At 42.3% G+C, this 23,531-nt stretch overlaps 1 protein-coding gene across 9 annotated transcripts in view; it reads right to left on the reverse strand.

Annotated features, from left to right (window-relative positions):
* Nucleotides 1–23,531, reverse strand: part of cdc14ab (cell division cycle 14Ab) — a 49,207-nt gene that overhangs the window by 21,942 nt on the left and 3,734 nt on the right. For all 9 annotated transcript variants that reach the window (XM_036977922.1, XM_021603449.2, XM_021603445.2 and 6 more), the window contains 3 exons: nucleotides 21,937–22,029; nucleotides 14,557–14,636; nucleotides 4,561–4,627 (listed from right to left, as the gene is read on the reverse strand). In XM_036977922.1, coding sequence (XP_036833817.1) covers nucleotides 4,561–4,627; nucleotides 14,557–14,636; nucleotides 21,937–22,029 — 240 coding nt within the window. The remainder of the gene's footprint in view (nucleotides 1–4,560; nucleotides 4,628–14,556; nucleotides 14,637–21,936; nucleotides 22,030–23,531) is intronic.

Here is a 23,531-nt window from a genome sequence, read left to right on the forward strand (position 1 = left end):
CCAGACAGTCATTATCAGCTGCATCAAACTAAGCCATGTTGATGATAATGTGGGCTTACAAGGATAGGGATAATAAAGCAACAATAACATAAGAGGGTTACTGGCATGACAAAGTGATGCGTTTGCTTGGTGCAAGGCTAAATTACTAAGGATAATATATGTAGGCACTTTAACCCACCAACTCAATTATAGCCTTGGTGAGGATCGATGCATAGTGAACAGTCAGCAACCAACCAAAGCCTTGAGGGTCATTGTGAGTAGAGAACGTGGAACCACCGTGCTCCTTCCCAGTATTCTATCCCACACCACTGTGTGTCTCCTGTCTAAGGCCTGTGACATTTGCAGCAGTTGTGTCAAATAGGGAGTGTCTGATTAAGCGTGTGAAGTCGGTACTACACCGTACCAGCCATACACTGTCGAACTATCATTGGTAAGCATTAGGGGGTTGTGATTCACAGAATTGTAAAATTAAGTTGAAATTATTTAGTAAATTTTATATAATTCGGCTGAGCCAATAGTTTTTATTTTTAAAGTTTTGCTTCTCCAAGGCAGCGAGCCAAAGGGCTATTCAGCTCCAGTCCCCAGAAGAGTTGACTGGTTTTCTTTATCCACCAGTAATCAATTCTCAATTGGTTTAATTGATCAGCCACTGAGTTCATAGTTCTGGATTCCCATGTCTAGACCAGTCACAGATTCTAAAGCCAGAAGGATAGCCAAAGGGATATTAAAAACAATTTGATCTATTTTACTTCAACAAAAGGTCAGATGGGAGAGATCGGGTCTTTACTGTCCAGACCTTAATTCTTAAATCAAAACTAATTATCGCATTTCATGTCACCAGTTGAGTTCTAAAGAAACCACCCGATCCAGCTCTCCAGCCTGTGAATTAACAGTAAATCAAGGTAACAGCTCTTCTCGGTCAGGTCTGTAGTGTTGACAATTGTCTGAGCTGCTCTCCCCCCAGGTCTGTGTTACGCAACTCTTCTCAGTTCTCCTGAGCAGCAGGTTTAATAGACAACCTCTCAGCAAACCAGGGTTAACTATGGCCTCTTTCTGTACCACGCCTAGGTTTATAAAGAAGGAAATCCCTTTGAACCGTTTACACTGTGGTGACCATCCGACCCACCTGTCTGAGGGTACATACCTACAGTGCATTCGGAAAGTATTCAGACGGACTTTTTCCACATTGTTACGTTACCAACTTATTATAAAAAGGATTCAATTGTTTCCCCCCCTCAATCTACACACAATACCCCATAATGACAAAGCAAAAAAAGGTTGAATTTTTGCTAATATAATATTTTGCTGAAATATCACATTTACATAGGTATTCAGACCCTTTACTCAGTACTTTGTTGAAGAACCTTTGGCAGTGATTACAGCCTCGAGTCTTCTTGGGTATGACGCCAGAAGCTTGGCACACTTGTATTTGGGGAGTTTCTCCCATTCTTCTCTGCACATCATCTCAAGCTCTATCAGGTTGGATGGGGAGCGTCGCTGCACTCCTGCATTGTCTTGGCTGTGTACTTAGGGCCGTTGTCCTGTTGGAAGGTGAACCTTCGCCCCAGTGAGGTCCTGAGCACTCTGGAACAGGTTTTCATAAAGGATCTCTGTACTCTACTCCGTTCATTTCCCCCTGCTTGATACGGACTAGTCTCCCAGTCTCTGCTGCTGAAAAATATCCCCACCGTATGATACCACCACCATGCTTCTTGTCCCATCGGGCTCTAGCGTCTGTGGCGTGCCAGGTGTACGGTGCTTCCTCCGACACATTGGTGCGGCTGGCTTCCGGGTTAAGTAGGCATTGTGTAAAGAATCAGTGCAGCTTGGCTGGGTTGTGTTTCGGTGGACGCACGGCTCTCGACCTTTACCTCTCCCGAATCCGTATGGGAGTTGCAGCGATGGGACAAGACTAAATACCAATTGGATACCTCAAAATTGGGGAGAAAACGGGATGAACAATTTTTGATTTTTTATAAAAGAATGGAGGCGGCCACTGAGGCCACTGTGGACCTTCAGTTCCACAGAAATGTTTTGGCACCCTTCCCCAGACGTGTGCTTCGACACAATTCTGTCTCTGAGCTCTATGGACAATTCCTTCAACCTCATGGCTTGGTTTTTGCTCTGACATGCACTGTCAGCTGTGAGACCTTAGACAGGTGTGTGCCTTTCCAAATCAATCAATTGAATTTACCACAGGTGGACTCCAATCAAGTTGTAGAAACATCAGGGATGATCAACGGAAACAGGATGTACCTGAGCTCAACTTCGAGTCTCATAGCAAAGGGTCTGAATACTCATGTAAATAACGTGTTTTATTTTAACACATTTGCAAAAATGTCTAAACCTGCTTTCGCTTTGTCATTATGGTGTATTGATGAGGAAAACATTTAATTGAATCAATTTTAGAATAAAAGATGTCAGGTAACAAAATGTGGAAGAAGTCGAGGGGTCTGAATACACTATGTACCTTTGTGTGCGCGCCCTGCACACCTGTCGCATAAGTGTGTGTCAAGTGATTAATTCATTAGCCCAGTGACATGCTAACGGGGGCACCGGGTCCCTCTACTAGAGCAGAGCAGACAGCCAAACAGTGAATCATGGAACAGATCACAGTGATTAGAACAGAAACAGCCTGTAATTAACACAGTACGCAGCCACCTGATCCAACACCATACATTACTGAGACTCACTCACTTAGTAGCATTACAGGGCCATAAAGAGATGGGGAAATGGCTGCTTAACATTAGAATGGCCAAGGGGATCATTTTGACCCAATATGATTTTACAATGTAAATAGCGCTGACATTTTTTAAGTTATGCCCCACTCTGTCCTGGACTATTCCTGGAATATGTCTGTATTTCACATACGTATGTTGTTAGAATTTCAAATGTGTTATAAGCACTTAGGAGGAAAAAAGGCTACTTTTTCAAATCCTCCTACAGAGAGTCACATGCAGGTAAGAAGTTGATTTCTATATCGTATCAGAAAGAGCAGATTCTGAGCTTTCCAAAACACTTACCATTGCCAAATAGCAACAATTCCTTTCTGCAAAATAATATTTTACAAGAATAACCACTGTTCCATGCACTCCACATGTGACCACATGGCAACAGAGAGCCTACAGTAACATAAATTAGCCAAACGAGAATACTATTGTGTTTTCAAAATCGTTTTTTTTTTGTATTCTAATGTTACTCAAGACCTCCATAAATTAAACCAAATATTTTTTGGATAGCATACATGCAATGTATTTATTAGGCTGTTAGAATGTTGAGTCAAAATGGCTCCTCATTGGCCTGAAGGGGGGTCCAAAGAGGCCAGGTTTTTCTAGTGTTTAAGAACCAGCAATACAGCAACAGCAGAAGTAGGCAAGTTGTTCTGAGGGCTATATACCAGAATTGGTGCCAATTTCATTCAGGAAGTGAATTTAAAATTACCCCAAACCCTTATTGCAAATATATGGGACTGGAGTCTAAGGTTTCTTGTCTCAGGTTTCTTGTTGTTATTCCCTGCATCTCACAATGGGAAGGGAAATTCCCAGGGTCTTTGGTGTGTGTGTGTGTGTGTGTGTGTGTGTGTGTGTGTGTGTGTGTGTGTGTGTGTGTGTGTGTGTGTGTGTGTGTGTGTGTGTACTAGGGCCTTTTGTGGAAGTTGATAGAAAATACTGGAATGTGCCAAGGAATCGCAGACATTCCTATATGATGGCTGTCTGACCAGTCTTTCTGGAATAACACTGCTGGCACACTAACTCACCAGCGTGGCTGATGTAACCTAAAGAGTGGTTATTGTGGGTGTTGGCCTTTGTCACTGTACCTGCAGTGCCACGTGAGACTGTGCTACCTTCCTACCGCTCACCTACAGGGTTACATATCTCCCCGCTGTCTGACTACAAAAAAAAAAAAACTCTGCCCTCGGTCTGGGATTGCCGTCTAAATGCTAGGTCAGGATGCCACAGAGAGACAGACAACTGCTAACCTTATCCACCATTGTTGAGTGCGCTAGCGTCGCAAAATAAACATTTACATGTTATTCGATCCTGTCACCCGCACAAGCGTCTGTGTAGTCAAGCGCTAAAATAGAACTTGGATCCATTTGAGATGCGCCACAATTCCCCTCCTTATTGGATACTAACTAGGTTTCCCTTTTTACCTGTGGATTAAAATCGGAGTAGAGAAACACACAACTTTGTATGACTATGGATCAAAACTCTACAAAGAACCAGCTAAAAAACAAAAAGGAACCATATGCATGTCAGGTAAAATAACCGAGTGTTAATCTCCCAGAACAAACTAGCAAGCAACAGCTAGCTAGCTAAATGTTACTTGTCTGTTTGGACCTGCCCACAAATTAATATAGTTGGTTATGACAGAGGCAAACGAGTGGCCGGTGTATTCAGCAAGTAAGTGTTGGCTTGGCCTTGGATATAAGAAAGTCTGTAGAATGGTGATAAAGAGGGAGGAAAAGAATCAAGATCAGCTACGCAAAAGATGGCTTTCTATTTAACGTTACGATTTACTGGAAATTCACTAAGTCCATAAATACACAAAAAAACTCACCTTCCGGATTCCTTGCAAGCAGTCGAGAATAGTCAGGTTGTATGTGCAGTTTCCAAATGAGGCGTCTCTGAAAATCAAAGAAATTAAGGAGTGAGAGATTAATTGAAAAATCAGTTAAGTGTCGCAATTACCACATTGGAGAGATTGGAAAAACAATATGCTGAAGCCCAAACATGGGAACTACACGGAACAAAAATATAAACACAACATGTAAAGTGTAGGTACCATTTTCATGAGCTAAAAGAGCCCAGAAATGTTCAATGCGCACAAGGTTTTTCTCAAATAGTGTTCATATCCCTGTTAGTGAGCATTTCTCCTTTGCCAAGATAATCCATCCAATTGACAGGTGTGGCATATCAAGAAGCTGATTAAACAGATCACACAGGTGCACCTTGTGCCGAGCGCATTAAAAGGCCACAAATCTACAGTTTGTCACACAGCACAATGCAACAGACGTCTCAAGTTAAGGGAGCGTGCAATTGGCATGCTGGCTGCAGGAAAGTCCAACAGAGCTGTTACCAGAAAATGTAATGTTCATTTCTATACCATAAGCTGCATCCAACATTATTTTTGATAATTTGGCAGTACATACAACTGGCCTTACAACTGCAGACCACTTGTAATCATGCCAGCCCAGGAACTCAACATTTGGCTTCTTCACCTACAGGACAGTCTGAGGGAGGCTGGCCCCCAAGTGGGTGGGCCTATGCCCTCCCAGGCCCACCCATGGCTGTGCCCATTCACAGTCATGCGAAATCCATAGATTAGGGCCTCATTTATTTATTTAAATTGACTGACTTCCTTCTATGAACTGTAACTCAGTAAAATTGTTGCATTTATACATTTGTTCAGTATATGAATTTGTGTTTTGCAGGTACTATTTAATTAAGCTGCCAGTTGAGGACTTGAGGCGTCTTTCTCAAACTAGACACTAATGTACTGGTCCTCTTGCTCAGTTGTGCCCCGGGGCCTTCCACTCCTCTTTCTATTCTGGTTAGAGCCAGTATGACGAGAGTAGTACACAGCGTTGTAAGAGATCTTCAGTTTCTTGGCAATCTCTCGCATGGAATAGCCTTCATTTCTCAGAACAAGAATAGACTGATGAGGTTCAGTAGAAAGTTACTCGTTTCTGGCCATTTTGAGCCTGTAATCAAACCCACAAACGCTGATGCTCCAGATACTCAACTAGTCTAAAGGAGGCCAGTTTTATTGCTTCTTTAAATCAGGACAACAGTTTTCAGCTGTGCTAACAATTGCAAAAGGGTTTTCTAATGATCAATTAGTCTTTTAAACTGATCAACTTGGATTAGCTAACACAACGTGCCATTGGAACACAGGAGTGATGGTTGCTGACAATGGGCCTCTGTACGCCTACGTAGACATTCCTTTAAAAAAATCTGCCATTTCCAGCTGCAAGTCATTCACACTGTATTTCTGATCAATTTGATGTTATTTTAAATGGACAATAAATGTGGTTTATTTTCAAAAACAAGGACATTTCTAAGTGACCCCAAACTTTAGCTACGGAACAAGGTACCCTCATCTTTTGTGGGATATGAGCATCAAGAGGAATGCTCCAATTTAATAAGTCCTTGAGCCAGGACAAGTGATGTCACCATCCACTTCTCAGGTGACAGACAGTGACCTTGGACAAAATAGGGATACTAGATAGGCCAACGACAAAGGAGAACACTTGAAACAGGGCAATAGGGAGATCGAAGTAATATATATATATATATATATATATATATATATATATATATATATATATATATATATATATTTATTTATTTATTTATGGTGAAAACTGAAAACGTTCGTCATGTCCTTAAGGAGATGTTGTGTGCAGAGAAATTGGCCCTGAGAGAGGAGACTAGCGAATGTGGAAAGACATATGTTTCTAGAGACATCTTTTCACAAAATCAAAGCACTTGCATTTCAGCCTCAGCTCATTTGGTATTCTCCAATGCTGACAAGAAAAAAAATAATCTATAAACACAGCTTCCCTGTTTCACAAACACACAATTTGGCACGCACAAAATCTCAAATTGCACATTATGCACGCATGTACTTAATTCCTCATTTCATAGGCATATTATAGCTGGCAGAAGAATCTGGGTCAAATTCAGCTGTTTGTTCTCGTTCCTCTCTCTAGGTCGGAGTGCTGCTGCAGGCTGGGAGCGCTCTGTTACTGACAGGAGCATCAAAGGGAATGGCAGAAGTTCAACCAAGAGCCTTCAAGAGGCCACCTACACAAAGTGGTGTGTCAGAGACACAGGGAGTTCAGTTACCGTGACACCACTCACAACACAAAACAAGGTGTTTCAGACACAAAAGGCTGAAACTGTGTACGTGTGTGTGATTATATGCCGTAATGCAGGGGTCTCCAACAGGTAGATGGAGAGCTACGAGTTTCTCGCAGCCCACCTATGAGTAGCTCACCAAATCATTCTGAAAGTACATGCATTTTTCATGGTTTCCATTGCAAACTGTCATCAATAATTCTCACAAGTATTAGACACCTCAAGCTCCTGGCTACTACCCAATCAAAGCCACATTGACATTATCCTGGTTAGCCCCTACTGGCTTAAAAACCTAAACATAATATCTGCCAGCAATATTGCTCCCGTCTGTCTGTTTGGTGCACACATTTGTCTATCACTCTGTGTGTAGCCAATTTGTGATGCTAATGATAAAAGCCTTGTTGGTTGAAAAACATTCCCTAAAACCTCCCCAATTAAGTGTTAACTGCAAAGTAGGCTTACCTGACAGAAGTACAGTTTCAGTCAAAAGTTTGGACACCTACTCATTCGAGGGAGAATGCCAAGAGTTTGCAAAGCTTTCATCGAGGCAAAGGGGTGGATACTTTGAAGAACCTAAAATATATATTTATTTATTTAACACTTTTTTGGTTATGACATTTGTATTATTCATAGTTTTGATGTCTTCACTATTATTTTACAATATAGAAAATAGTAAAATATTTTTTTTTTTTTAAATGGTTTGGCTGGTACTATATATATCGTGATTATTGGTATCAATTGGGTGGCGATTTGTTTGCATAACATGTGCTGCAGCAGTAGGCCTAACAGCAGAAACATTGTTAGACCGACACATTCCACTCTCGCTAGATGGGGAATAACAATTTAAAACAGACCTAAAAAACATACATTTGTTGTTCTCTATGAAGAATTGAAACCTTGAGTAAAAAAATATTTTTTAAAAAAGGGAAAAAAATCCCAGAACAGAGGAAAGCTAACTGGGGAAAAAAAGAAATCAGCAATTGTGTTACAGCATTATTTTAAAATGGATTACATGTAGATTGTGTCACTTTTCTACACACAATAGCCCATAATGTTAAAATAGAATTTGTTTTAGACATTTCAACAAAAAAAAAATAATAATTAAAGCTGAAATGTCTTTAGTCAATAAGTATTCAACCCCTTTATTACTGCAAGCCTAAATAAGTTCAGGTGTAATACATTTGCTTAACAAGTCACATAATAAGTTGCATGGACTCACTGTGTGCAATAATAGTCAACATTATCTTTGAATGAATACCTCATCTCTGTACCCTACACATCATTGTAAGGTCCCGCAGTCGAGAAGTGAATTTCAAAACAGATTCAACCAAAGAAAGAGGTTTTCCAATGCTTCGCAAAGAGCACTTATTGGTAGATATGGAAAGGTAAAAATAAAAATGCAGACATTAAATATCCCGTTGAACATGGTGAAGTAATTAATTACACTTTGAATGGTGTATCAATACACAGTCACTACTAACATACAGGCGTCCTTCCTAACGCAGTTGCCGGAGAGGAAGGAAACCACTCAGGAATTTCACCATGAGGCCAATGGTGACTTTAAAACAGTTACAGAGTTTAATGGATGTGATAGGAGAAAACTGAGGATGGATCAACATTGTTGTTACTCCACTAACCTGATTGACAGAGTGAAAAGGAAGCCTGTACAGAACACAAATATTCCAAAACATGCGTCCTGTTTGCAACAAGGCACTAAAGTAAGACTGTAATAAATGTGGCAAAGAAATGTTGTTTGGGGCAAATCCAACTCATCATTGAGTACCACTCTTCAAACTGTATTTTCAAGCATGATGGTGGATGCATCATGTTATGGATATGCTTGTCATCGGCAAGGACTAGGGAGATTCAGGTTAGAAAAAGAAACGGAGCGGCGCTAAGCACAGACAAAAACCTAGGAGGAAAAACTGGTTCAGTCTGCTTTCCAACAAATACTGGAAGACAAATTCACCTTTCAGCAGGACAATAACCTTAAACACAAGGCCAAATACAACACTGGAGTTGCTTAACAAAACAGTGAATGTTCCTGAGTGGCCCGAGTAACAGTTTTGACTTAAATCTACTTGAAAATCTATGACAAAACTTGAAAATGCCTGTCAAGCAATGATCAACAACCAACCTGAGAGCGTAAAGAACACATTTTTATTTTTTTATTTTTAAATGGGCAAATATTGTACAATCCAGGTGTGCAAAGCTCTTAGAGACATACCCAGAAGTGATCGCTGCCAAAGTGGTGTGAATACTTATGTTAATTAGATATGTTTTAACTTTGTCATTATGGGGTATTGGTGAGACATTTAAATATTTCATCCATTTTGAATTCAGGCTGAAACAACAAAATGTGGAAAAGGTCAAGGGGTATGAATACTTTCTGAAGGCACCCCTGATTAGCCACTATTGGCTTAAAAAGTCAAACCTAACACAATATCTGCAAATTCATTTCCAGCAACATTGACCCCGTCTGTCTACACACGGTGCGTGCATTTGTCTATCACTCAGTGTGAAGTCAGTTGATATGGTAATTGTCGTAGGTTGACAGAAATACTTTCCCTAAAACCTTTCAAATTAAATGTTAACTGCAAAGTAGGCTTACCTAGCAGAAGTATATCATAAGTATATCATTTATATCTATTATTTGCAAACTCTGCCATGAAATGAGCAGCAGCAGTACAGAACCGTCGCTAGACAGGCACATTGCTCACTCGCTAGATTCGCAATGTTTTTTTTAAAGAAAAAAAAAAGAGGGATTACACAAAAACATTTGTTTGTTTAAAAAACATTTTTTTTACAGAGAGTCTCCTTCACTGCAGCAGAGGTGAGTAAAACATTTAAACGCGTTAACCCTCGCAAGGCTGCAGGCCCAGGCGGCATCCCCAGCCGCGCCCTCAGAGCATGCGCAGGCCAGCTGGCTGGTGTGTTTACGGACATATTCAATCAATTCTTATCCCAGTCTGCTGTTACCATATGCTTCAAGAGGGCCACCATTGTTCCTGTTCCCAAGAAAGCTAAGGTAACTGAGCTAAACGACTACCGCCCCGTAGCACTCACTTCCGTCATCATGAAGTGCTTTGAGAGACTAGTCAAGGATAATATCACCTCCACCCTACCTGACACCCTAGACCCCCTCCAATTTGCTTACTGCCCAAATAGGTCCACAGACGATGCAATCTCAAACACACTGCCCTAACCCATCTGGACAAGAGGAATACCTATGTGAGAATGCTGTTCATCAACTACAGCTCAGCATTTAACACAATAGTACCCTCCAAACTCGTCATCAAGCTCGAGACCCTGGGTCTCGACCCCGCCCTGTGCAACTGGGTACTGGACTTCCTGACGTTACCTACCCTCACCACCTGGGGGCGGCCCATCTCCACCCCGCTGATCCTCAACACTGGGGCCCCACAAGGGTGCGTTTTGAGCCCTCTCCTGTACTCCCTGTTCACCCACGACTGCGTGGCCACGCACACCTCCAACTCAATCATCAAGTTTGCGGACGACACAACAGTGGTAGGCTTGATTACCAACAACGACGAGACGGCCTACAGGGAGGAGGTGAGGGCCCTCGGAGTGTGGCGTCAGGAAAATAACCTCACACTCAACGTCAACAAAACTAAGGAGATGATTGTGGACTTCAGGAAACAGCAGAGGGAACACCCCCCTATCCACATCGATGGAACAGTAGTGGAGAGGGTAGTAAGTTTTAAGTTCCTCGGCGTACACATCACAGACAAACTGAATTGGTCCACCCACACAGACAGCATTGTGAAGAAGGCGCAGCAGCGCCTCTTCAACCTCAGGAGGCTGAAGAAATTTGGCTTGTCACCAAAAGCACTCAAACTTCTACAGACGCACAATCGAGAGCATCCTGTCGGGCTGTATCACCGCCTGGTACGGCAACTGCTCCGCCCACAACCGTAAGGCTCTCCAGAGGGTAGTGAGGTCTGCACAACGCATCACCGGGGGCAAACTACCTGCCCTCCAGGACACCTACACCACCCGATGTCACAGGAAGGCCATAAAGATCAAGGACAACAACCACCCGAGCCACTGCCTGTTCACCCCGCTATCATCCAGAAGGCGAGGTCAGTACAGGTGCATCAAAGCTGGAACCGAGAGACTGAAAAACAGCTTCTATCTCAAGGCCATCAGACTGTTAAACAGCCACCACTAAAATTGAGTGGTTGCTGCCAACACACTGACTCAATTCCAGCCACTTTAATAATGGAAATTGATGTAAAATATCACTAGCCACTTTAAACAATGCTACTTAATATAATGTTTACATACCCTACATTATTCATCTCATATGTATACGTATATACTGTACTCTATATCAACTACTGCATCTTTATGTAATACATGTATCACTAGCCACTAAACTATGCCACTTTGTTTATACTCATCTCATATGTATATACTGTACTCGATACCATCTACTGCATCTTGCCAATGCCGCTCTGTACCATCACTCATTCATATATCTTTATGTACATATTCTTTATCCCTTTACACTTGTGTGTGTATAAGGTAGTAGTTTTGGAATTGTTAGATTACTCGTTGGTTATTACTGCATTGTCGGAACTAGAAGCGCAAGCATTTCGCTACACTCGCATGAACATCTGCTAACCATGTGTATGTGACAAATAAATTTGATTTGAATTTTTTTTGTGATTTAACAGTTGACATGGCCTCAGAACATCCAATTTCATTGTTCCTTTACGAACAATTGTAATTGAGAAACAAAAAAACCCCTCAAAAACCAGGAAATATACAACTGAGAAAAGATCATTTAGAGAAAAAAAAGTATATCCCTTAGAGTGGTTTATTAACCATTATTTTACCAGGTTTATTGACAGAAAAGTGTACAAGAGAAAGTAGTGCACTAAGAACCCAAGGAAGAGTTGCAGGGGAGAAGAGAAGAACGTGCCTATTTGAAAGCTAGAAAAAGACATTGTAGCTTGCGACTTGTTTAATTTCTTTTTAAAGTAGCTCATGCTAGAAAATGTTGGAGACCCCTGACGTAATGTGTGTCTATGTACTACTGTGGGTGTGTGTAGGTCTGTCCATTTCCCTCTCACAACATTGTAACAACCCCATCCAAAAACCAAACTCCAGTCCGCACAGTTAAAATAAAGTCAGCTACTAACTACGGGAAGAGAGGATCGGGGAAGCGTCGGTGTCCCACTGTTCTCTAAACACACACACAGACACGACCCTCTGGAGGGAGCCACTGGGGAGAGGTGGGACGAATAAGGTCAAAGGCCCAGTTAGAAATAGAATTTCTAAAAGTAGCCCAGCGATATCCATCAAATCAAGTTCAAAGGAAACTAAATTGTGCTGGCAACGCAGAGTGGTGGGAGGAGGATTGGTCCAGCCTTCATTACACAAGTATGTAAAAATAGGGCTCTAGCGTAGTTGAGAATGCTCCCACAGCTTAAAGTGCGGGACAAGAGAGCATTAATGATCGAATGAGAACACCGTCTCCCCTCTTCGCCAATCTCTACTCGTTCATTCTCCACCCAACACAACAAGTTACATAAGTGCCATCCCTTTAGCTAGGGGCCATTAGAGCTGGTCAAGTAAACTGACAAAGCTGCATTCTTCTCCATTCACACAGCCCCGTGGCCCCGGCAAGAAGGCCATCTTTGTGGGCCACACAAGGACCCAATTAAACCAGAGAGCGCCAATAGAGGCGTCGCCACAGAGAGGAGACAACAGGGCTAACTGCAAACACTGCAGCGCCTATGATTCTTCTATGACCAGGAAGACTCCAAAGTCATACACATTGTATTCAGATCTGTATTTTCTTTTGGTGGATAGACACAATGCTTCGTGGTAAGTTAGTGAGTAAATAAAGAAAGGAGTGGAAGAGTAGTCGGAGAACATAGGAATGTAGTGACGATAGGCCTAAATTGTAACCAAGCACAGACAAGAGAGAGAAGTCAGCAAGGACAACTGGGTTCAGTGAGATATCCTAATCTCTCACCTGTTTACTACCAACATAGGGAGAGTCCATAGGACTACATGATATTATCCAGCTTCAACTCACCAAACACACTGGCAGGTTAAGGCAAGCCCTAAGGGTGGATATCTGTCACCATCATAACTCGGGCTAACAATGCCAAAAATCGACCGTAGAGCCTGGCTGCTGACCCATGTACAAGACAGGTACAGAACGCAATCACAGGTCAATGTAGGGGCAGAGAACAGATACAACAGCTCTTGTTGACATGCCTTCACTTTACTTACCCACCCTCTGTCCTGTTCATGCTCCCACACATCACATCTATATATCCCCAACGCCATCACTAATTCCTCACCTCCATGTGAAATTGAGTTGGAATGCAGATGAGACTGATCATGAGGGTGTGACTCCCTCCACAGTTCAATAGGAAGGAGCTGATGAGGTAAGGCTATTCGCTATGGAGCACGTACACACAGGACTATAGCCGTGTTCCTGTTATCTGTGGCCTGTTCAATGCATAGACGATCTAACAATGGACAATTCCATCAACAAACCATGGCAACATCTACACCACGCGACTGACCGTACACTCCCTCCAGATGCATGAAAACTGCTTGTTTGTTTGTGTTATATGACAAGTGAAAGCAACCAGGCTAACAAAGATTAAACCATTTTACACATCTAACAATGGCGAGTGTTGGGAAAAGATTTCTTTGTTACATTTTTGGCACGCCCACTCTAAAAATGTAGCCCAATCCTTTTAAAGAGTGAGTCCACTGATCCACAACAGGCAACATAGATATCTTATGCCACGAGAACATAGATATCTTATGCCACGAGAAAGCAGATTAACTCCACGTTATGCTGGGGAGAGAGAGGATGTGTGTGTTCATGGAGTGGGTGGAATATGCAGAGTAAAACAAATACAAGTTCTGTTTTGGAGTAAGGCAGGTATAATAACTGACTAAAAACAATTGGAGGCTAAACGTGTAGAATCTAGATTTTTTTGTTTGTTGTCAATGCCACAAGCCTGGGACTACCAAAAGACCTTACTATGAAGTATTATTACAATCCGAGAACACACCAATTCGTCTGCTTTTTCAGGTCTAATAACTGGTTCTGATAAGACACGAGACACGCCGGAAGTTATTTTAGCCTCACATGTCATGCGTCATACATATACACACAGGCCCAATCTATTGTAAGACATACACCCTGTTAATAAGAGGATTAAGGGAAAATGACGACAAGGATGACAGAAAGGGAGGCGTCACGGGGGACTAATTGTGCTGTGGAGCTGTGACCCATGTCTGTGCTGTCGGGTTGCATGACAGAGTTATTACAGAGTATCAGATGTCCTAGGGACAGACAGGGCGTCACCGTTTCAGGTGACAAAAAAAACGGGAACTGGGGAAGCCTCTGGTGTCGGTCTCCTCTGGGAGGTGGAAACCAGACAAGGCAGACCAATGAACCAGTCCTATGCACTAGGCAGAGCAAGCACAGTACGAAAAGGTACGTGAGCTGCTTAAAGCCCCGCAATATGGACTGCAGAGACACAATGTAAAACAAAAACACCTCTGTAAGCTCAACCATGATACAAAGGTAAGGGAATTAGCCAAGATAAGCTTCCAAGGCAAATATCCAATGATGGTTTCTGTGGTAAGAAACCATGCTGCTGTGTGATAGTGTGGACATGGCTGGTCTTACCTGAAGGGAAGATATGAAGAATTGGAGCCTGAGATCAGAGCCCTGTAGGCCTCCTCTGGAGTCTTCTTCAGGTAGATGACCTGAGAGAGGGGGAGAGACGAGGAAGCAAGTCATAAACCATGACTGAATTTACTGAAATCGCTCCATGATTTTGGTAATCCTCCAGCTTCCCGATTGATTCAGGTTTTGAAAAGATTGGTTCTCAGAGCACTAATATAGCATGATCGGGAGACAAGGACACAGAATGTGTCACAGATGAGATTCCACAGGCAACAGCATAGAGGCCAGTAGGCCACGTTTCAGCACCACGGGCTCTCCAAATGGAGAACATAAAAAGCAAACGCTAGTTAAGTCATCTATTCATGAACGTGTTGCTCTCCCAACCGTGTCAGCAAAGCAGGTAGCACATCTGAACCAACGCTAAAAACGAAACACTGCGGAACGCAACACCTCAGCGTCCCACATCCATACAAGGAGTAGCAACGACAGAGTGGAGCTGCCATTTCACTTCCACTGAATAAGTTAATTTATCAGCTAGAGTAAGGTGTGTTCATAACATTTGGATGTAGAGGACCAGATTTAGCTAATTATTACATGTAAAAATAAAAATATATATATTTTTTAAGGCTTGCAAAAAAATAACTGAACACATTGTCTTTATTTACGTTGAACAACCAGTGAAAACTGCCCCGGGACCGGTTGGTCCTAACTCTACGTCCGACGTAAAATGTGTTCTATGGGCAGACATAAAAATGATACCTGTTGCACCACCTGGGCGTTAGCCAATCTACGTGCTACGCCTGGGCGTACATTCTATGTCTAGTAGAGAGAAGGCATAGGGCGTTCAACTGGGACATTCTTTCATGACACACAGAAATGAGCTATCTATATTTTCAAAAGGACGTGAGTTTCGTATTCATATATCACAACCTCTGTGGGCTTTTCGAGTTGCCTATACGCGAGTCAATAGCAAAAGTAACACACTTGATTATTACACTACATTACAGCACGCTAAATGTGTCTGATCAGAAATCAGCAACTAATTGATCCAATAACCAAATATACAGACGGAGATTCAGTGAAACAGAATCACGTTGATTGATTATCAGACAAGGGTTTTTACTCGGAATATAGCCCAGCCTACTACATGAGTGAGGAGCAAAACGATCCACCTGTTATACTAGGCTAGCGTAGGCTACAAAATGTTCTGACAACTGATAGACGAGCAAACTAGATCATCATCATGAACATTTTCCCAGCCTAATTGGAACCAAATACTCAAAACGAAGATTCTGTGAAAAATCCATCAATGTCAGATTTCTGTGTTCAAGAGGAGTCCCCCCCACGGTTGTCTCAAAGCAGCGCGATAACGCTGTCCCAATCATAACGGTGCTGAAATTACAGTTGACAACACACGGCTGTTGCTTTAAAGTATCTAAACTCGGTTGGATGACTTTGGGAGTTTCCGTAAGCAACAACACGATAAATGCCTTCAATGGCAGTCTACTTATTTCCGTAATTCAGTGATAGTAATTACTGATTGATCCATACAGTTGTGGTTAAGAAAAGTCATGCATAGTGGTGGGCTTTGCAAAGCGATGGGACTTGCCTCGCAAAGTTAAGAACTGCCACGGGGATGGTAACAGCCTAGTAACGGCCGCTGCCTAGCAACCATCAATATGAAGCATTAAATCTCATGAAGGCGCATTGCTTAAGCCGGACTTAGCTACGACTAGTCTTATTTTTTGGTTGGTGCAATAGGCGTCAATTCTGATCCCAAAGTCGGACGTAGCTACGCCAACCGAACTAGCGTTTAAGACCAACTTTCTTACACCCAACTGCTGTAACAGGACCCTGGCTTGAACAATTAGCAAATCTGGCCTAGAGTGCCAATATTCAAAGGTTGACTGGATGATTTGTCTCGACTAGGGGCCATGCATGGGAGAGTGGGCTTGTGAATGCAGCTTTTGTGTCAGTGGGTCTGGTGACACGGAGGCCAAACAGTGCATGAAGCCGGCGTCTTCTCAGCAAGTAGAACAGAGCTTTGTTATTCCTGCTCCTGCTTCATGAAATATTCACCAGTCAGACAATTGGATCCATCAAACACGCACCAGATTAAACTATTCCGCTGGTGTGGGAGTGTGTTGTCCCACGTGATCCATCCTACAGAATGTGGGCCAGCTGTTTGTCCCACATATAATCCTCTCGGGTTGAAAGCGGGTCATTTGTATTAAAGAGCAGCACCACACTTCTGTAATGAGAGCAGGGCCAGGAGGGCTCCTCAGAGCCCACACAATCACGTGACCGGATCAATGGAGACCCACTTGGAACGAAAACACAGGGAGTAGCAGACCTCCCTGCCGTGTTCCCAGTACATTCTCTCCTTATTAAAGTCAACACAATCCACATGATGTAGCTACAGAGGTTATAACAACGCAGACAAACATCCCATCCCATATCCCATCTAAATTGGTTCAATCGCAGTTCATCAGGCACGATATTGATTTCTGAATGCTATGTCCTCAGTGTGCATTTGAGGGCTAATGACTCATGCAGCTGGGACACACTATATGGCCTGGTTTTGAAAGAGAACGTGATATTTCAGTGTCAATGAATGAAAAGTTGATCTTGGGCATCGGTCAAGGTTCAGGCAAAATTTAGCTCAGCGCTTCGTTTTGTGCATCTACCCTGGAGAGATGGTCTAGGAAGGAATAAGTGATAGCAGCTTAAAATGAGGGTCACCGAGTGACAGATTAGACACACCATCAGTGCAATACTCTTCCAACAACGTTACCAGTCTCCCATTGGCCAATACAGGAAATGTATTCTGCTGCCGCTCTGCACACACAAAGCTTGTTAGCTATCTCTGGTCCAACGTTAAGCCAACGCTCTGAAGGATGCGAGTCACTGATTGGTGCTCTATAAGCACTGATTGATTAATGTTGAGCTATATATAAAAACAGGTTTAAAAAGGAACGATATAAAATGTTACTTTATGGTTTGAACTGGTTCAGAACTTTTTGCTTGTTGGAAATGTGGAATGGAAGGGAAACAAATGTATTGTTCCATTCAGAACGAAACTATTGAAAAATAATTTGTTCCAACCCCTGCGTTGTTTACAGAGTAAAACAGCTTATATAGTTTGGCTTCTGAAGGTACAACATTTAAACTAAGCTCATGAGGCATTTATAAGTTATATTCGTCAATAATCAATGGGTACATATCATTAATTTATAAATCCCTTAAATAGCTATATCCCCTATAAAAAGGAGTCTACCCAAAATCCGGAAACTCCCAAGTTATTGCATACATAGGAAAACAAGTTCAGTGGAGTTTAATTCTTGAAGTTGCAGGTGTTCTTATTGTGTTATTACCATTGCACCATATAATGTAAACATAAAGGCCTAGATGTGCTCTACAGGTTAGCATACAGTGCACTCTGAAAGTAGTTAGACCCCTTGACTTTCTCCACATTTTGTTACGCTACAGCCTTATTCTAAAATGAATTCAATAAAAAAAAAAGTTCCTCAGCAATCTACACAGAACACCCCATAATGACAAAGCAAAAACAGGTGAAAAAAATTATGCACCTCTTTTTTAAACTTATTTTTTACAGAAGTATTCAGACCCTTTGCTATGAGACTCGAAATTGAGCTCAGGTGCATCCTGTTTCCATTGATCATCCTTGAGATGTTTCTACAACTTGATTGTAGTCCACCTGTGGTAAATTCAATTGATTGGACATGATTTGGAAAAGCACACACCTGTCTATATAAGGTCCCACAGTTGACAGTACATGTCAGAGCAAAAACTAAGCAATGAGGTCAAAAGGTATTGTCCGTAGAGCTATGAGACAGGATTGTGTCGAGGCACAGATCTGGGGAAGGGTACCAATATTTTTTATAGCATTGAAGAACACACTGGACTCCATCATTCTTAAATGGAATAAGTTTGGAACTACCAAGATTCTTCTTAGAGCTGGCCGCCTAGCCAAACTGAGCACTCAGGGGAGAAGGGCCTTGGTCAGGGAGGTGACCAAGAACCTGATGGTCACACTGACAGAGCTCTAGAGTGCCAGACGGAAGCCAGTCCTCAGTAAAAAGGTACATGACAGCCCACTTGGAGTTTGGCAAAATCCACCTAAAGGACTCAGACCATAAGAAACAAGATTCTCTGGTTTGATGAAACCAAGATTGAACTCTTTTGGCCTGAATGCCATGCGTCACATCTGGAGGAAACCCAGCACCATCCCTACGGTGAAGCATGGTGGTAGCAGCATCATGCTGTGGGGATGTTTTTCAGCGGCATGGACTAGTCAGGATTGAGGGAAAGATGAACGAAGCAAAGTGCAAAGAAATCCTTGATGAAAACCTGCTCCAGAGCACTCGGGACCTCAGACTGTGGTAAAGGTTCACCTTCCAACAGAACAATGACCGAAAGCAAAAAAGCCCACAACACAGGAGTGGCTTCAGGACAAGTTTCTGAAGTTTCTTGAGTGGCCCAGCCAGGGGCCAGACTTGAACCCGATCTAACATCTCTGGAGACCTGAAAATAGCTGTGCAGCGATGCTCCCCATCCAACCGGACAGCGCTTGAGAGGATCTGCAGAGAAGAAATGGGAGAAACTCCCCAAATACAGGTGTGCCAAGCTTGTAGCCTCATACCCAAGAAGACTCGAGGCTGCCAAAGTTGTTTCAACAAAGTTCTGTGTAAAGGGTTTGAATACTTACGGAAATAAAAAAAATTATACATTTGCAAAAAAAAAATCTAAATACCTGTTTTTGCCTTGTCATTATTGGGTATTGTGTGTAGATTGATAAGCATATATATCTTTTTTAATCCATTTTAGAATAAGTCTAACGTTAAAGAAAATAAAAAAAGTGGAAAAGGTCAGGGGGTCTGATTACTTTCCGAATGAACTGTATATACCCTATTCATTTATGACGGGGGGGGGGGGGGGGGGGTGAGAGACAACCGACATTGTGCCACCTTACATTGCGATTAATAGACACAGGCTATTTAATGTTTTGGGCTAATATGAAAACAGAAACCAACTAACGGTCCCACTCAGATGTTCGTGATAAACAATCATTCAATAAAGTAAAGTTAAGCTACTTACTCACTAGATACGAAAAAGGAGAGAAAAAAAAATCAAGGACACCAGGGTTTATGGGCATCAAAATCCCTGTGATTGCAAAAGCAAACTAACTTATTATCATTACGTTCCTCAATTTCTGTAAGAATTGTCATAACGTATTCAAATTCTCTGCAGCACAAACATTCCTCATTCGAGGTATTGGAGCATAATTGCCAAAACTGCACCACCAGTCTGTTGATCCTGGGCATGAGTTGGGTCAGTGGTGCAGCTTCTGCTGCGGCAGCGACAGCCAACTGAAGCTCAATTTGCCTCAATTCTTCATCCAAATACTCAGGCTCAAATAAATACGGTTCGACGACACCGGTGACTTTCCAGACTTCTTCACAACTTGCGAGTATTTTGTCGTCAGACAGATTTGTAGGTTGTTGTTTACCTTGTATAAACTAATGTGTAACGCGGTCTACACTTCTCAGAAAAAGAAAAAAACATCTGGGAATAAGGTCATAATGTGAAGTTTCTACATAGCAGGGATTCCCCCGAGAGCACACATGCACAGCTTTTATCCATCTCAGCTACTGTGGCAGTCGCCAACATAAACCAATTATATAAATTAGGGAAATTGTTTCAGGTGTAAAAGTACACATTTCCTTACTCAAAACCACTAATAATTTTGACAAAAATAGCTAATTTGGACATACGCTTTCAATACACAATTTCTGAATCATCAATTCACTGGCAATGGAGCAGAGCGAGGCCTGCATCCAGCAACGTCACGAGTCACGTGAACCTTTTATGCAGTGGTTTCAGTACAGCACTACATGGAGAAAGGGGGAGGGGGGGACAAACTCCACTTAACTAGTTTCAATGTACAGAATAACTTGGGAGTTTGTGGATTTTGGGTAAACTTATCCTTTAAGGTGAGTGGATCAACTCCTATTTGTTGTTAGAAAGTGCAGCACAACAAATTCCTTCCCGCATGGATAAATATTGAAGAGCATCTGACCATGTGTTAATATGGCTAGTGTCTAGACACGCTGAGAGGACAAAGCTAGCATGGAACCTTAAGTACAGCTGTGCATAGGACAATATGTTATACAGGGTTCACTTCAGGGGTGTCTGTTGTTTGGGGAGGACCAGGGGGTATTACGGCATGCAACCTTCCTCCTGCCACTGCTATCCAGGATAGGAACCCAAATCCAGATTATAATCCAGCATGCCCCCTGCTGCAACGCAATATCTCCTCCCAGAGCTATGTGGCCTGCCTTGCCTGCTATCAAGACAAAGAGTGCTACAGACAAAAGGCCCTATTCAATCGAACCCAGGCCAGCAATACAATATTACTTGGGGATTTAGATAGGCTAGCTAGTTAAGAAACTGTAAACATGGTTGAGATACACAACTGTGGTTAATCAACCATGCGTTTGGACATTAAGGGCCAAAACCAGAATGAAGCCCGATATAGCATATATCGTGCTTACCTTAGAGGGTCAAGTTCAGGTTTATTAAAGCCTTTAGATGCTGGGCATCACAATGGAAATATTCAGAGAAGGGCCTTAAGTTATATACAAAAGGTTGTCATGACCGATGCTGACCCCTCCGTCTGTTCCCTTGGTGTAAAGACTGGGCACAGTTCACTAAGTGAAACACTACTGACCCACATTGCCGGAGATAATCATCATGTCATCTGTCATAAGCCATGTCATCATCACAGCACAGCAACAGAAGCACTACATAAATCCCCAAGTTTACTGCCACGTGACAGAGCAGCCAGCTGGCAGGGGATGCCGTCACACATTACAGTTAAGGCTGGTATCTGATTGGAAGCGAAAGGACAGCCTTCAACCATGGATGGCTGGCAGCAAGGGGCCAAATGAATAGGGCCTAGTGCAACAGGAGCTGCTGGGCATTCAAAAGGGCTGGAAGATAGAGCCATTGTGGCAGGACATTGAGGACAATAGGGCTGACTATATATAAAATCAGCAGCTCCCATCCGTTTCTATTCTGACTCCAAGGGAGTAGGAGAGATCTGGCTGGCATGGCTAAAACTGCAGGGGTTGTCACCTTGAAGTTAGCCAGCACATACTGAAAGAAGCACTCAAAAAGGCCTTGATTGACAACAATACCGGAAAATGTGCATCGGCCCATCTGGGTATATTGATACTAAAGCAAAATGAGTTGAGCTGCATTACTTAGGGAGGTGCAGCATGACATAATGCCCCAAAATACACTATTCCCCTTGCATAACTTTCTTTCCCTGCAGTGAGCGAGAGAGAGGACACTCACAGCATAGGCACCGATTAAAACAGCAGCGTTGGCCCTTTTCCGCTGGTCAAAGCTGGTGTAGTGTACGATTCGCTTTCTGGTCAGTGTGAAGGACTGCAGACAAAAGGAGAGAACACACGTAAGGGGAAAAAAAACAACCATTAAAACATCATCACATTAAAGGTATTTAGATTAGAACAATTGATCAAGATATCCACAAACACTGGATGAGTCAAACTCAACCAAACCATGTCTAAACGATGGTTAGGTGACCATAGGTTATACAGTACTATGCATGATCATGTATTTATATAGTGGCAGAAAATAGAAATCAACAACGATGAACTCGTCAGCTTCCTATTTTCTACTCAAGAGAAAGATGCAAGAACATGGCAGTTTGAGCTAATTAAAAGACCTGAGAGAACATCTAGTTCTGGCTTGTATATGATATTACTCAAACAAAAGTTTTTTTCTGCCATTGAAATCCTTGGGCGGGCCGGGCCGCCTAACTGTTTTCGGGACACCCAGGACAAGCTATGAAAAAATATTTAAAACTTTTAAATAATTTTCACAATGGAAAAAGGCTTTCTGTGTAAACTTAAAATGACAAAAAAAAAAGTTAATTATAACAATCTTTGAGAACTAACAATCACTAGCTAGACAGTCAGGGAGAATTGAAAAAAAAATCCAAAACCAATTAATTTTGCAGTATTGATTTTGTTATGTTTCAGCAAAAGAACAGCATTAGCCAAGGCAAAATGTATAGAATTGCAGGAGATTTGCTTTAAAACTGCACAAATCTCTCAGCGCCATGGAGAAATTTGTAGAATTGCAGGAAATTGGCTTAAAAATTCACTAAATCCTCTACACCGCCAAGATGGGGGCCGAAACGATGGGCCGACACGCCCACTGCCTCGCCCACCCCCTAAGCACGTTTTTGATTCAGAAAAACCCTGATATGTTCAGATGCAGACAGGATGTCATCACCGCTGGCAGGACAGGTGGGCTGCAGGTGTGTGTGAAAGCGTGTGCCATGTTTTCGTTCAGAATCACTGCCAGAGGGGGCCAAAGCACTTGGAAGCAGCAAAGGCAAGCTAGAAGATAGACACAAATCCAGTCGCTGCTACATAGGCCTAATCAGAAATGTGAGGAGCAGCATGCTCAAGTCTCTATACTAATTGAAGTGTGGTATGGAAATTAAACTGTACAGGCTTGTAAGGATGACCTCAGTCTTTTCCTCCGAGAGGAAAACATAGGCAGCAACTTCCATTGGACGGGTGTGGGAGGAATATTTTACCATAGCAAAAGACATCGGGCCTGGTCATGAATCAATACCATCATCTAGGCCTGAGGGAAGTGACCTACTTGTTGCATTTATGGCACCAATATGCTAGTGTTTATAGAGAAATTAAATTGCTATATCTTAGAGAAATGTAACCATGAAAACATAGCCTATATTGGATTCTGGGGAAAACAGACTTAATCTGCTGTAATTTTTTCACTTTATATGCAAAATACTTCAGACTATCTAACAAGGTTTGCTAGATGATGTAGGTCTAGACCTAAAATAGTAGGCCTAAACCTCCACGATATTGAAGCAATACACATGGATGGAT

The sequence above is a fragment of the Oncorhynchus mykiss genome, chromosome 5, assembly GCF_013265735.2.
Source record: "Oncorhynchus mykiss isolate Arlee chromosome 5, USDA_OmykA_1.1, whole genome shotgun sequence".
Lineage (NCBI taxonomy): Eukaryota > Metazoa > Chordata > Actinopteri > Salmoniformes > Salmonidae > Oncorhynchus > Oncorhynchus mykiss.